The sequence below is a fragment of the Solanum stenotomum genome, chromosome 11 (assembly GCF_019186545.1).
Source record: "Solanum stenotomum isolate F172 chromosome 11, ASM1918654v1, whole genome shotgun sequence".
Lineage (NCBI taxonomy): Eukaryota > Viridiplantae > Streptophyta > Magnoliopsida > Solanales > Solanaceae > Solanum > Solanum stenotomum.
In genome coordinates, this window is record NC_064292.1 from 6,031,318 (window position 1) to 6,046,881 (window position 15,564).

The 15,564-nt window shown below is 34.0% G+C and overlaps 3 protein-coding genes across 3 annotated transcripts; 1 reads left to right on the forward strand and 2 right to left on the reverse strand.

The window, feature by feature from the left end:
* Positions 1-1,307: 1,307 nt before the first annotated feature.
* Positions 1,308-4,863, forward strand: LOC125844117 (probable calcium-binding protein CML48). The gene is made up of 5 exons (XM_049523370.1): positions 1,308-1,772; positions 2,511-2,557; positions 3,123-3,298; positions 3,386-3,404; positions 4,601-4,863. Exons 1-5 carry the CDS (start codon positions 1,370-1,372, stop codon positions 4,706-4,708), a joined length of 753 nt encoding a protein of 250 aa, XP_049379327.1. The 5' UTR covers positions 1,308-1,369; the 3' UTR covers positions 4,709-4,863.
* A 544-nt stretch (positions 4,864-5,407) lies between these two features.
* LOC125844129 (biogenesis of lysosome-related organelles complex 1 subunit 1) lies at positions 5,408-7,788 on the reverse strand. Its single transcript, XM_049523386.1, has 3 exons — positions 7,636-7,788; positions 7,125-7,330; positions 5,408-5,733 (listed from the first exon to the last, which is right to left on the reverse strand). The coding sequence occupies exons 1-3, from the start codon at positions 7,736-7,738 to the stop codon at positions 5,644-5,646; spliced, it is 399 nt and encodes a 132-aa protein (XP_049379343.1). The 5' UTR covers positions 7,739-7,788; the 3' UTR covers positions 5,408-5,643.
* Positions 7,789-9,644: 1,856 nt separating this feature from the next.
* Positions 9,645-14,880, reverse strand: LOC125844110 (glucan endo-1,3-beta-glucosidase 14). The gene is made up of 4 exons (XM_049523361.1): positions 14,724-14,880; positions 12,317-13,347; positions 12,044-12,178; positions 9,645-9,778 (listed from the first exon to the last, which is right to left on the reverse strand). The coding sequence occupies exons 1-3, from the start codon at positions 14,785-14,787 to the stop codon at positions 12,122-12,124; spliced, it is 1,152 nt and encodes a 383-aa protein (XP_049379318.1). The 5' UTR covers positions 14,788-14,880; the 3' UTR covers positions 9,645-9,778; positions 12,044-12,121.
* Between the last annotated feature and the right edge of the window lie 684 nt (positions 14,881-15,564).

Below are 15,564 nucleotides of genomic sequence, written 5' to 3' on the forward strand. Positions count from 1 at the left end.
AGTTAAAAGAACAAGCATGAATAATTCAAATACATGCCTTTTAGTTGTATCAATTTATTTTTCTTGATGTCTTCTTACTTGTTGATCTTCTATTATATCGTGTGTCCACATAAAAAAATAGTAATGATTGGAGAAATAGTATTAACTTTGTAATACAATGGGCTATAACTTCAATACGATATTACCGAATACCATACCTAAACCAAATATGAATGTCCATCCCTACTCACGATATAGAACAACTTCCGTTAAGTTTCCAAGCTAATATAGTTATGATTTATATGAAGAATAAAAAGCCAAATGGAAGAGCGCTTGCTTGGCAAATAATGACCATGTCAATGTCAAAGTTGTCAATACAGCCTCACACGCATTAATACTTTCTCCACCATGGTTGGTATGGTCAAGTTAATCTTTTAAATATATTTAAAAGAGAAATCTCGCTAGCTTAGAAACTAATTATTTAGATATATGTTAGTTTATGATATTATGAATCAAATTTTAGTGCGTTCAAATATATGTATCTCAAGATATATGAGTTCAAAATAATGTGTAATTTATTTTAGATATATAGTATCCAACTGGATTTGCATGTATTTAGAATATACATAGACAAATCTTTGCCAAAAAAAAAAAAAAAGAATACATAGACAAATCTCACTTGTCTTCCTCTCATCTCGCTTGCATATCGATTCGATATATGCAAATCACACCAAATACATGTAATTTGTCCGTTAGATTTGAGAGAAGTATTGAAAACACCCATAAACTTGTCATCCCTGAGCTATTGACAGCCTTAAAAACACCCTCTACTTGACTAACTAAATTTAGATACATCCTCGATATATTCACGATATGCCACATGACATAGCAAGTGGTCTCAAACTCTTGTAGGAGCATAAAGTTCTTAATAAAAATCGAGAAAAGTATTAAAAACATTTTAAAACTTGACAAGAATTTAGGGGTGTTTTTCATTAATATTGCAAGATCGGGGATATACTTCGCTTCAATTAGTCAAGTAAACGTGTGTTTTTAAGGCTGTCAATACTTCGAAGATGAAACTAATAATTTACATCAAGTTTAGGATGTTCGCGATACTTATTCAATAGGAGGAGTCACATTTGGATAGGCATTTTGTGCTAGTTATAATCTTATCTAGTTTGGTACAACTCCTTAAACTACAAGAAATCGTTTGGTACAAAGTATTAGAAAAAAATAATACTAATATTAGTTTTCATATTAATTCTAATACATTCTAACTTAATTTATTTAATATAACAAATCAAACCGTCGATAATAAATAACTTCAAACTAAAAAAAAAAACATAAGTATCCATTTTCGTCTTCTTTTAGTATTCACCACCGAACAACAATGTCTTCCTATGGCAACCGACCATCGTATTCTCCTTCTGCGCCGCCACTCTCCGACCCAAATGAGCCACCAATAGCCCACCCATATCATCCTCCTTCTTCTTCTTCCTCTGCAAATTATTCAAATTACCCTCATCAGTCTCAACCGCAAACAGCTGGTTATGGACCTGGTTCTTCTTATGGGTATTACCAGAATCCTCCAAATTATGGTTCTGGTTTTCCTCCGGGGACTGACCCACAAGTTATTCAGAGTTTTCAGATGGTAGATAGGAATTGTAGTGGGTTTGTTGAGGAGAAAGAGCTACAACAAGCTCTTTCTTCTGGTTACCAAAGGTTTAGTCTTAGGACTATTCGTTTGTTAATCTTTCTTTTCAAGAATCCATCTGAGTATTTTCCAAGAATTGGTGAGTTTGGGGAAAAAAAAACATATTTTGCTGGTATTTTGGTTGTGGGGTTCTTTATATTGATGTGTTTAGCTCAATTTTACTCATTTCTTGAATTTTTAGGTCTTTGGGTTTTTGTCATGTAGGCTAATTGATTCATATGTAGCTTTACTTTTATATCAATGTAGTTCAAATTAACAATGGTGATTAGGAAAAATAAGGGATTTTGGTTGTGGGGTTCTTTATATTGATTTGTTTAGCTCAATTTTACTCATTTCTTGAATTTTTAGCTCTTTGGGTTTTTGCTATGTAGGCTAATTGATTCATATGTAGCTTTACTTTTATATCAATGTAGTTCAAATTAACAATGGTGATTAGGAAAAAGAAAGGATTTTGTTGTTGTGGTGGTGGTGGTGATAGAGTCCAAATGCTGGCAATATAATTTATCCATGTCTTTTGCTATGATTTTGGTTGTGGGGTGCTTTATATAGACTTGTTTAGCTCAATTTTAGTCATTTCTTGAATTTTAGCTCTTAGTGTTTTGCTATATAGCTTTTCCTTTATATGAAGGTAGTTCAAATTGACAATGGCGATGTTCTTGTTCTGATTAAGAATTAATGATTATAGATTATATAGCTAGTGTTTTGGTTTGTTTCTGAAATATTGTGGTAGTTAGCTATATGACATTGCTATCTAATTTTGTTGCTTTGTTTTTGCTATTCCTTGTTTACTTAAGCTTTGCCTTGTATTGCTGAACAGGACCAAAGGAATTTGTTGCACTATGGAGCTGTCTTGGTCAATGGAGGGTATTGTTCATTCCTTTCTGCTTTAGTTTTTAATTGTTAGGATAGCATTCAAGAAGTTAGATATGAAAACCTCAGGCAGAAACAAAAAAAAAACTTAAAATGGTGGTTAGCATGAGGAAGAGCGGGTTGTAAAAGATAGGGAGGTGGAAGCAGATGGGGGGGATGATACAAAATAAGTTATATGCAGCCCAATATGGCCTTGTCCTGGGTAATTTTTTAGTTTTCGGCCTATGGAAGAACATCAGTCACAGAAAGTGATGGGTAAACATTTTGGACAATTTGGAGAGTTGAGATACTATAGATGTTTCGAGAACAGATATTCACCTTTACCATGCATAAATTTTAAAGCTTTACAGTTCTTGTACTAAAACACACAACCAACATGAAAAATAAATGAAGGTGATTGGTAACAAAGATCGAAAAGAAACATAGATGCTGATACTGAGGTTAACTTAGTGTCTATATGTCTCTCACACCCTACCATAGCCATTCATATTTTGTTTTCAAGATCATCTTTTTCTAGTTTTAGTTAATGTCTCTGACATTTTGATCCTCTGGTTTGCAGGCCATTTTTGAGAGATTTGACAGAGATCGAAGTGGGAAGATTGATGCAACAGAACTAAGGGATGCTGTCTACAGTCTTGGATACATGGTGCCACCTTCTGTTCTTGAAGTTTTGATTTCCAGATATACTGATGGAAGTGGTAGGAGACCCGAGCTGTGTTTTGATAGTTTTGTCGAGTAAGTCTGATACTGCAATCACCTTTTCATTAACTAGATAAGTTTTCAAGTTGACTATGTTCTGAACTTTATGTTTTTATGATGCAGATGTGGGATGGTTGTGAAGGTAAAAGAACTGATCTCTTTCTATAAGCATTTCCTTACTCAATATCTTGATTTATGCATCTGCGCAGCTTCAATGTATTTCCCCTCATCTCTCCCCCACATAAAAGTGTGCCTGCTCTTGGGCTTGGAGAGGAGACTAACAGTTATAAGTGTTAACCTAGTTTGTCATTGCAATCTTATCCTTCTTATAATACTGAGTTTAGACGGAAGTGTGACAACTCAAATTAGAGGTCATGACTAGCACCTGATGGTCTACTCCAACTGTTATTTGAACTCCGATTTTAATAAGTTAATGATATCTAAGAAAGTCTAACTGCAAACTGAAATTATTGATCTGAAAAAGCTAATACAATGAGCTGAAGCTGAAAATCTATATCGTGTACACGTCACTCAGCTCATAAGTACTTCTCTTTCTTATGCTCTCTGAATACTGAGAGCTGATGCATGTAGTTTGTTTTGGGAGTACACTTCTAGAGTAGACCAAACTAGCATCGTCTGTAAGGATTAGCTAAATATCTTGGTGCATCATGCATACATATGTGGTGGTTCCTTCCCAACATATTCACCTAGGTTTTTTTTTTTGAACATTGTGCTGGCCACCTTCAAAAATTTACAGCCCTAACCAAAATTAACATTCACCTAGGTGTCCTGGCACATCGTGTTTGCATTCTTATGGTTTGACATTAGGGTGCTAGCACAATTTAATCTAAAGCTATTTATTGCTTAAGATCCGCTATGACATCGAGAACTTCATTTTATCAATGCAAACACTAGTCAGGAATTTTGAAGGTTTGGAAACAGCCTCTCTACCTCCTAGGTAAGGTCTACGTACACTCTACCCTCCCTAGGCTCCACTTGTGGGACCTCACTGGGTATGTTGTTATAAATACTTGTCAGGAATATCACCTTGTTTCTGCACCCCCCAAAAAAAAAATGAAATAGCCAGCAGATGTATAAATATATGTATATTGGCGGCTGTAATTATTTTTGGCCGAGCGGCCGGGTATAGATATAATGTGCATCTTCTGATGTATTTTCCTTCAAAAAGAAATGCATTGAGATGGAATTTAACTCCAGTGTCATACCCTCCCACATCTTGATGGAATTCTTTTTGTATTTGTAACCATTAATACTGCACCTACTTGTGTTTGCCTTCATATTTGTGTTGTCTCTTAGTCCTTTTTTTGCAATTCTCAGGGCTTGACCGAAAAGTTTAAGGAGAAAGACACGCGTTATACTGGCTCGGCGAAACTGACCTATGATGAGTTCATGGCCATGATCTTACCTTTTATTGTGTCATACTAGGATGCTAGAAATTACTTTCTTATTTCATTTATTGTTCGTTTGGCGGTTTTGGAGGGAATTTCCAGAGTGGATTGTGTCAATATTGTGATCTTGACATTGTATATTTACAATTGTCTGTACAAAGTCTTTTCATGTCAATTCTTGTTCATATGTATTAAAGTTCTGATCATATCTTTATTCTATATAATAATATAAGAAAGCAAGTGTTGTTGTTCAAGTATGGTTTGGATAGTTACCCAGTATATAATAGCGCCTTTGGGATGCAGAAATTTTTATTTTTTTTATACTCTCATTTTAGATAGTTTGCATGTATTATTGCAAATAAAATTTCTCATCTGCAGCAAGACTTGTACCTTACTGGTATTGGTATGAGTCTTGATTTTTATTACCTCCGCTTGATGGATGAAATCTTCTCTCTTCTTAGAGTTCGTTCTCATGGATGTATGGAATATAAGACGAAGGTGCATGTTTTTTTCATACTTTTCTCCTTGAAAGAATGCGCAATAGCTTCGGTTTGAGTAAAACCAAAAGGAAAAAAGTAAGTGCAATATATCAAAGAGCATCGACACAAATTATCAGTGACCTCCTACATAATTTATGATTATGAGAGTTATATGTGGATCGAAAGAACCAATCAATTAAAAAATTTACAAGGTCTTCAAAGATTTAAGAGCACAACATAAAGAATAAGTTACTCTATTGACATAATACCCATTCTTATATAAAATTAAAGTGTGTTTAAGTTAGAATTAGCTATTCCTAATCCTTCAAGAATTGGCTTAAAATTATAGAGTATACAAGTTGTTGTACAGAAATAAATGTAATTTCATATCATTCATGCAAAAAGAATATTCTGTACACTGTGCCAAAGAGTTTAAATGACATGATATAAACCATGTACTAATCACAGGCCTATGATAATTCAAGTTCAAATGTCATTCTTGGTGAATATTGCAGATTGCAGCATTAATACTTTTACAATCAAACTCCATAGTCTTCATCCAATTCTCAAAGTCTCCAATTTCCTGTGCCAAAAATAAAAAATAAAAAAATATTGAAGCTACATATATCAACAATGTAATATCATCTATGTCTCTACGAGATCGGATTATAACATTACACGAAGTGTCAATATGAAAGAAACACAGTTTCCACTGCATAGAAGCATATCATTTCTATAGAAACAAGTACGCCTCAGCTTCATCTAGTTGTAGTCCAGCTATTAAAAAATTACAAGTCGGTGCACGAAGTACCATGCATTTATGCAGGATCCGGGAAAAGGATCGCCTTAAGGGGTATGATGTAGGCAGCCCTACCCTGACGCAAATGTTAATGGTTCATTCCACGGCTTGAATACGTGCCCTATAAGTCACAGGGAGATGACTTTACTAGTGGAGACTGTTGCTCAAAGACTCCTTTTCAGTTAGGGTCAACTATAACTTGCCAAAGTTCAATCGTAGGAAAATCTAATAACCGGGAGAATCTTAATAGTTAAGTTAATTAGCTACCTAAACTTCCACCTTGTATATTCATATTCTAGAGGAAATTTTCAGTCGATTTTTCTGCCTATAAAAGGCATCCCCTTCCTAAGTTGTAACTCATCTCATCTCTTTTTTCTTACTATGTGGTTCGACCATTTTTGCCTACTCCAAGGTCACACATAGAATAACTTTATTATTAAAATGAAGAGAATGTTGAGAGGATAATGTTCAACTGGAGTGGGGGATGCCTATTTATAGGCAAAGAGATCAGCTGGAAATTTCCTCTAAAGAGATGAATATGCGAAAAGAAAAATTTATGCACGGCACCAAAATTATGTATCCATTTTCTTTCTTTCGGACTTTGCATTCTGACATTTACCTTCTTTCTTTTATGTGAATAGTGCATGAGATAGTATTGTATGTATGAATAATATCTCAACTGCATAAGGTGAAACACACTCACTATCTGAAGTCTGACAATGGAGGAGAGTATGATAGTCAAGAGTTCAAGGCATTTTGCTCTGAAAATCGGATCAGAATGATCAAGACAGTTCTTGAAACACCAGAACAAACTAATGTAACCTCGTGCTTCATATTCGTAAGAACCTCAGCATAAAGGTTTAAAAGTCGATCTAACAGTCTACGATGAGGCTCGTGCTTTATAATTGAATTTCCTAGTTCTACAAAAACAAGCTGACATTTTTTTAATCAACTTGTGCGCATCTTGCTACCTCATACGAGGCCAACTACCACCTAACTTTTGTCCATCAAAACATACACAAACGGAAAGAAATCACCTAGCGCTTTCTACTCAGCGGAACTTAGTCAAGGTAATATCTATTTTAGCTGGATGTTAGAGCCTAAAAGCTACACATTCATCAGAAATATTCAATCTTGAATAAACATAACACAAATAGCTATCAAATTGGACTGACCTTAATTGCAGTATTGATAGAATGTGAAGCAGCAAGCCATTGATCAGTTTGCTTTCCAAATTGCAAAATGCTTGCAGTTAAAGCACGAATTTCCATTTCAATTCTCTTTTGCATTACAAAAGCTTCTTGTACTTCTCTATTCACTGAATCCACTAACAGCTCCGAAACCCGCCTCGCACTACGAATCCCATCCCTCTTCGCCTTCTCTGAATCAAAATTCAAAATACACACAGCCCAATTTTGTCAAATTCCAGCAACCCACAACCCAATTCGTAAAATTCAAGAATTCCACAACCCAATTCGATAAAAAAAATCGAGAAACCCACAACCCACTTTTGCAAAATTCAAAAAACCTAGAAACTCAATTCGAAAAATTCGAGAAACCCACAACACAATTTTGTAAAATTCGAGAAACCCAGAAACCCAATTCGAAAAATTCGAGAAACCCACAAACCAAATGCTGAAAAGAAAAAAACATTGAATTGAATGGATTTATGTATTAGTTACTGACCGGTGGATTCACGGAGCCTGAGAGATGAAGAATGGTGGGAGTTGATGATTTGAATGAGTGAAGCTTCTAAGCCATTAGGATCTACTGGTTTCGACCGATCCATCTTCTCCTCAAGTGACACTGCAATGGCAGCTCAAAGGAATTGAATCTTACAGAAATATTATTAAATGGCTTAATACATAGTGAGTCCTAAATTTGATGTAATATTTCATTTAGACACTTAAGCTATAATCGACTTAACTTCGATTACTAATTTCGTAGGTTTTTAAGAAATTTCTCTCGTAACTAGTTATTACGATAATCAAGATTAGCAAGCAAGGGCGGAGCTGACTCATTGATTGTAATGTCGATCAAACTTCGTAATTATGAGTCAAACTATTGAATATAAATAAATTATAAATTTAAAAATCTAATAACTTTAAAAAAATTTACTTCTCACATTCATAAATTCAAAATTTTAACTTGACATGTTAGTAAACCATGTTCAAATTGAACACATTTACTTCTACTTTAGTGTTTCAATGAGACAGTTTTTATTTAAAAAATTGAAGAGAAACTAATTACATTTAATTTCTTCGTCTATTAAAGAGTGTCAGCATAACTATTTAATAGATGAATATACACGTAAAAATAATAATCTAAATTTGAGTTAGCAACGTTTAATTGATATTACTATAATTTATTAAGGTGAAAGTGTTCAATTGAAACATTTATGTCTTGTATCTCTGGTCATTAAATTCTTTTAAATTTGAGATGTTTACGGTCTTCAAAAATATTACTCTCTCCATTTCATATTAATTGAATTGTTGAGGTGCTTCACACCCTTTAAAAAAAGAAGATTAAGACATAAATTAGGTTTAACTTTCCATTTTACCCTCATTAATTATTAGCAAAATTATGATTAAAATAACTAAACATTAATTAATAACTAATTCCAATACTAACTAATGAAGGGTAAAATTGAAAAAACATTCTAAAGGTAGTCTTGAAAATTGAACAATTAAGTTAATTTGAAAAATAAAAAATATCTCAACAATTCAATTAATATGAAACGAAGGGAGTACTACATATGTTATGTCTGGTATCTCTCGTCATTAAATATTTTTTAAATTTGAGATATTTACGGCCTTCAAAAACATTACTTTATTCGTTCATATTTATATGTCGTCCTAACTAAAAGTAAATGTTTCTTAATACTTGTCATTTCAAAAAACCAATACATGAATAAAATATTCTTCTTATTCTATCCTTGAAAATTATTAGCATTGAAAATATGAATTTGGTCAACATAAGAAAACTAAATAATTAATTTATGTTCATTGGCCAATTTAATTAATTAAAATAAATTAATTTATATTTATTTATTGAAAATTTAATTTCAAGAAAACACTAAATAAGATACAATGCATAATTTCTTAAAGGACACAAAATTCAAAATTGTGACATATGAATAGAAACGGAAAAAGTAACCACTAAGAATAAAATGGATAAAAATAATTAATTTTGTCTTACGTTTCTAAAATAACAAATACTTCAAAAAATAAATCATTTCTTTTAAAATCACGAAACATCAATTTGATTTTTTTAAAATTTGCATGTGTTTTGCGGATAGTTGAGCTTGACTCAATTTTGAACCAAAACTGAATTGGTAAAAATTATATTTAAGATTCATCAGAAAGATTAATCAAATTAACTCTTAAAAACTGATAACGAACATTTTAAAATCACAAGTAGCCCTACAAGCTTACAAGTTACAACTACTACAAGTTGATTAAAAAAAAACAAAAAAACAGCAAATATAACAATTTGCAGTAGGTCATAATCAATCATATACATCAGCACAATAATATTTCCCTTATTATAATTCAAATAATAATAATGGGATGACAACTATTGCCAGACAAATATTTCTGTTCTTATTATTAAAATTTTGTAAATGAATCAACTATTCAACTAATAAAAGTAGTTAACAAACTTCTTTTTTTCTGAGAATCTCTATATATTCTATGTTTTGTTTTTTTTTTTGTATGAATACACAATGTATATATTGATCATGACCTTCATCTCCAATAAGCAAATTTTTCCAGCTAAGTTAGCAAATGTGAAAACAGAAAATAATAAAAACTGCGCCGTCTACGATTACCTGCGAAAAATAATAAAAATCAAGCTATTAGATTAATTGTATCAAGACTAAGAAACCATCATTATCTGCAGAAAAGTATAACAATAACACACATTTCAGCAGCCAAATTTGGAAATTTAGTTGTCAAAGACTAGTTAAATGTGTTGAACGTGTACTGTTTTTCATATCGCGATCACTAGTTCATACACGTCTTGTAGAAGACGGGGCGTGTCTAGAAACATTCAAAGGCTTAAACTTTATTTGTATCAATGATATGACACAAGGTTATAGGACCTTTGGTAGACAAGATGTTCTTGCCCGAGTTGTGTCGAGTTGCAATATTACCAAAGATCATGACATAGAGCTTCGATCAAGAAGGAGATAATTGTAGACTGGACCTTTCCTACGGGAGAATCAATCACTTCTTATTGATATGAGAATGATTCTGATCTAGTTCATGGCCTATAAGATGCAGAAGGACGAGCTCTAGTGGGATTTTGGAGTCAGTTCGATAATGATAGAGTGACATTGCTTCGTACATGTCTCTGCACGTCCGGTAGCATAAACCAAGAGGGGCCCCCGGTATATAGTATTGTTTGTACTAGTTTCTATATAACTAACTAGATGTGGTGAAGGTTTATCCAGCCTACTAGGGAATCAAATTAAGTGGGAATATTAGCCAGACACTCATTTTAAGCCATTGCTGATATAAGAAAAGGTTTCTTATGGGCTCCATGATGTTAAAGTTTGCAACTTTTCAAGAATTGCCAACAAAAAATTTCCATCATGCCAAGATCAGTTCTGTATAAGCACATACTTTTATCTACAAGGCAACCAAAAATTAAAAATCTAAAGGAAGATCTTTTCCCTTATAATGCCCCGACCCCCCTTCCTGACCTACGTGGAAAAAAGAAAGCGAGAAAGTAAAAACACAAACACGCTATACACAGGAAAAACAGCCTGACATAACAAGTCTTAGGTTGCTCGGACTCTCCAGAATTGTTGCTGCACCTGTGTGGGGTTCTCCAAAAATGCACTACTTTTGGAGGATCCGACACGTACCCGTCAACATTTTTGAAGAGTCAGAGCAACATAATAAGCACCAACCAATCCCACATCACAGAACATACAAAACACATGTTTTTGTTCCCAATCCCACTATAAAAAAAATCTATTAATATGTGGACCGCTTTTGTAGCTACTTGGCGATATCAGATAGGGAGGATTTCGTTATAAAAACTTGTGCAAGTGTGGAATGAGGAACATGTTAATAAAATAGGGAAAAGAAGAAAAAAAGGTGGTAGAGGTTGAAAGAAATGCAAGTTTGAATTGACTAGAAGACAGATACGTGACGCCAATATTAACGGCTCCACATCAGAGATTGATACAACAAATTCTTTTGAAAATGATGATAAAAAGAAAGAGACAGAAGAAGTCATAATCAGATACAGGGCTTCACTAGTACACACAATTACTAATGAGCCTTTCCACATGACAATACTCCCTCCGTCGCAATTTATGTGTCTTAATTTGATTTATCGCGGAGTTTTTAAGAAATAAATGAAGACTTTTGAATCTTGTGATCTTAAACTTGCAACGTAGAATGCTGGAATCGGAAAACTTACTAAATATAGAAAGAGTCACTGTTTACGGGACAAACCAAAAACGGAAGTAAGACACCTAAATTGGGACTGAGCGAAATAATTCGGAATTTGTTGATAGATGGGACTCAAAGAAGGTGGCTTTCTTTACCAATATGCAAGCCAATATGGACTTTTGTCTTCATGAAGATGATGGGAATTTTGTAAAATGAGATTCATATGCATGATTGCTAGTGGGAAGATAAGGCTGATGAGACACATTACCATATCTTCAATAAAGAAATGATACAATGGAAGGTATCCTAGAAAGTAGGTGATTAACAGTTGACCATCACTGGAATATTAAAATCCCAAGAATCCATTACAACTTGCATAAGGTGGGATTTTAACTTACAAAAGGGCAAATTAACGAAAATAACTTTGACGCTGCACATGTTTACTAATCATGGTTATTTCAGGCTATGTTGCTTGGACTCTTCAAAAATGCCGCAGCACTTCTGGAAAGTTCGAGCAACATAGATATCAGGAGGAGCTTCTAACTACTAAAAACTAAAGGAAAATGACGATAAGATACTTAGAAAACTAATGGCCTTAAACACCCCTAACAAAACACACTGATTCAAGAAAATTCAGGGAATAACGAAAGCATAAATAAGGAGAAATTTGAGGTTTAAAGTCTTCTTACCGTTTAATATCTATCAGCGGAAGTTCCTGAAAAAATTGAATCATCTCTAATCTCCATATTTGATCTATCGTACAGCGTTCAGAAGTGTATCAAGAAAATCATCATAAGCAGAAGAAGAGCAGAAAAAGAAAAGGCCTGTACAAAATAAAAGGATAGCATTAGGAAGGCAAAAAAATGCAAGATTCAACATTACAGCAAAATATTGAAAACATAGAAACTGATGAAAATAAGGTAATAGTCGACATTCGAAGCAAGAAATGACAGATTCCTTACATTTTTCTTAGCAGCTGAATAGTCCATACGTGGAAGAAATCCTCGTAACCCGATGTTATAAACTGGAGTTCCATCAGGGTAGTAGAGACCATAATTCCTCTCTGATGCTGGACCAGGCTTTAAATTTTCGTTGAAAAGTGCAAACACGTAAACATCAATGGGCTCCGATGGCTTAGCTGGAGTCCCTTGATTTTGCTGCATACGCTGAAACAAATTACCGTTATATAGTGCAGCATTTACAGGTGTTGCTCCAAACTCATTCGGGTCTCCCTTTGATGGCCAGCCGGTTTCGGAAACCTTAACTGGAATGTCTGTGTGGCCCATTGCCTTAATTGCTGAATAAACTGCATCAATTTGTGCATACAACATGTTGTCATACTTCAAATTCGTGATCGGGTCAGTCATACCTTGGTTAGGCTGGAAAAGTACATAATCAAGTGGAACTTCGTTGGGGTTGTCTTTGTATGCAAAGAATGGATAGAAATTTATAAGGAACGGCGACTTGGTTTGGACATGGAAATTGAGCATGCCATGAATGTATTCACTAAGATCTTGTCGAAATGAACCAGAGGAAGGCGGAAAAGAGTTCGCCAAGATCCCCGCCGAGTGGGGATGTGCCACATATATTTCATTGCTAAGTCCAAGATTAACAAGAGCACGGTATACACCCTGCATTGCTGGGAGGAGGTAAGACTTTAGCTGTGTATCAGTACCTGTCAAGACCTCATTACCAACAGTAATACAAGTGATTCTAGTCTGAGTATGGTAAGGTTGAACATGTTGTTGAATCCAAGCCTGAGCTTGTTGAGGATCAGACATTCTTTGTAGGTACTCATTCCCAAGTCCAATAACAAATTCAACATTTGTGTTAGCGAACGCGGTTAACACGTTTGGATCGGCGTCATAGAGTTTTACTCTCGTAACATTGAGGGATCTGAGGAGAAACGAGACTCGTGAGGGTGTTGGCAGATTATTTGCAATTTGGCCATAGTTAATTCCAATTCCAAGGCTGAGTGTACTTGCAAATAAATCTGAGCAAACAATTGAAATAACAATGAATACTTTGTGGAACATATATGAATTGAACACATGCATTTAACAATCAAAAACTCTGAGCAAAACTCTGTTTTCCCCCAATTAAATATTCATATAATGGAAATTATAAATGACTAAAAGTAAAAAACCAAAAACAAATAATTGAAAATTCAAACTTTTACACCCTATCCAGAAGAAAGTTGGATGTATCAACAGAAATTGAGGCAAAAGATACCATTGCCAACTGGGAGCTATGTTGTTCGGACTCTTCAAAAATACCAATACCAACGGGAGTGTATTGGATCCAACACAGGTGCGGCAATATTTTCGAAGAGTCCGAACAACATAGAGAGGGAACTTGAATAAGTCATCATAACCAAGTTCTACTGATAATTTCAATTCCAGCTTCAACAAATTGAACAGAATAAACAATTACATACTCTATTCATTAGCACCAAGAAAATCCACCTTCACTAAATCTGGTGACAGAACAACACTTCACCAAGAAGTCCATATTCCCACCAAGTAAATCAAGAAACCAACACAAAAAAAAAGTACAAAATTGAATCTTTGCAACTAAAATGATAGTTCCAATCCACCCAGGCACCCACTCACCCACCCCACCCCAACTATCTCAACCAAGAAGCAGAAATCCCAGAAGAGATAAAAAGCAAGAGAACCCATTAATGGCCAAGCACAATACAATATTATAGTTCCCACCAACTAAAACAAGAACCAACTCAAAAAAAATTGAATCTTTATAACTAAAATGACAGTTCCAGCTCTCCCCACCCCCCAAACCAACTACCTCAACCAAGAACCAGAAATCCCAGAAGAAAAGCTTGTAAATCCCCCATTAAAGGCCAAGCAATACAATACTATAGTTCCCACCAACTTAAACAAGAATCCGACACAAAAAAATTGATTCTTTATAACTAAAATGGCAGTTCCAGCTCCCCCACCTCCCACCCCCCAAACCAACTACCTCAACCAAGAACCAGAAATCCCATAAAAGAAGAAAAGCAAGAGAACCCATTAAAGCCCAAAGCAATACAATACTATAGTTCCAACCAACTTAAACAAGAACCCCAACACATAAAAATTGAATCTTTACAACTAAATGGAGAACCAACTACCTCAACCAAGAACCAGAAATCCCTAAAGAGAAAAAAAGCAAGAGAACCTATTAAAACCCAAAGCAATACCATACTATAGTACATAAAAATTGAATCTTTACAACTAAAACATCATTCCAACTCCACCCCACACCCAAAAACAACGAAAATCCCATAAGAGAACAAAAGCAAGAGACCCCATTAACTAGTTAATGAAAAAGCCACAAGATTCAACACAAAAAAAGGCATGTTGTCACCTGTAAAAGAAAGAAGAAGAAGCAGGGGAAGAGGCTTGATGAAGTTGCAGAAGAGGATGGCCATTGCCCCTTTTGCCAGCCTAGCTAAATCTCAAGCCACGAAGCCTCTTTAATGATGTAAATCTATCTCCTCCCCTATATATAGACACAAAACAATCAACATGCAACTTTCCATATTTTCCTTATTATAAAATACCATTGTTATATATTTTACTATATATGTTAAAAAAAAATACTCTGTATTCGATATTTATATCAAATTAACTTAATATTTTTTCCGTTCATTTTTACTTGTATTTATTGAACTTCTATAAGTATTAGTAGAGTTTAACCATATATACTAGCGATGACTACATATAATTATGGGCAAACAAGTAATTTTAGTAATCCCCTAATTAAAAATGGTAAGATTCCTTCTATAAATAATTTTATTGTTATATATTATAATAACATTTTTTTATAAATAATTTATGTATGATTAAAATCAAGCGTTTATCACTATACGAAAAGTTTAACGGATAGGAAGTCATTGTGGTCCTTATCATAGACAGAATATTGATACTGTCCAACATGCATGTATTATTAATTAAATTATAGTAATAAATATTTATTTTTAATTATTTTTTTCGAATTTAAGTTCGAAGTAGGAATGATTAAAAAAAATGCTTACTATAAAATGAGACTTATTAAAGTAAAATTTAAATTAATGGAAGTTACATCAAACACTCTTTGACATTTTTGTGCTACTGGCGTGTCTCGTGTCTTAATCACTAGGCCATTCATTCACACAAACATATTATTTTTATTATTATTATTATCATCATTTTTTCCGTCATGAAAT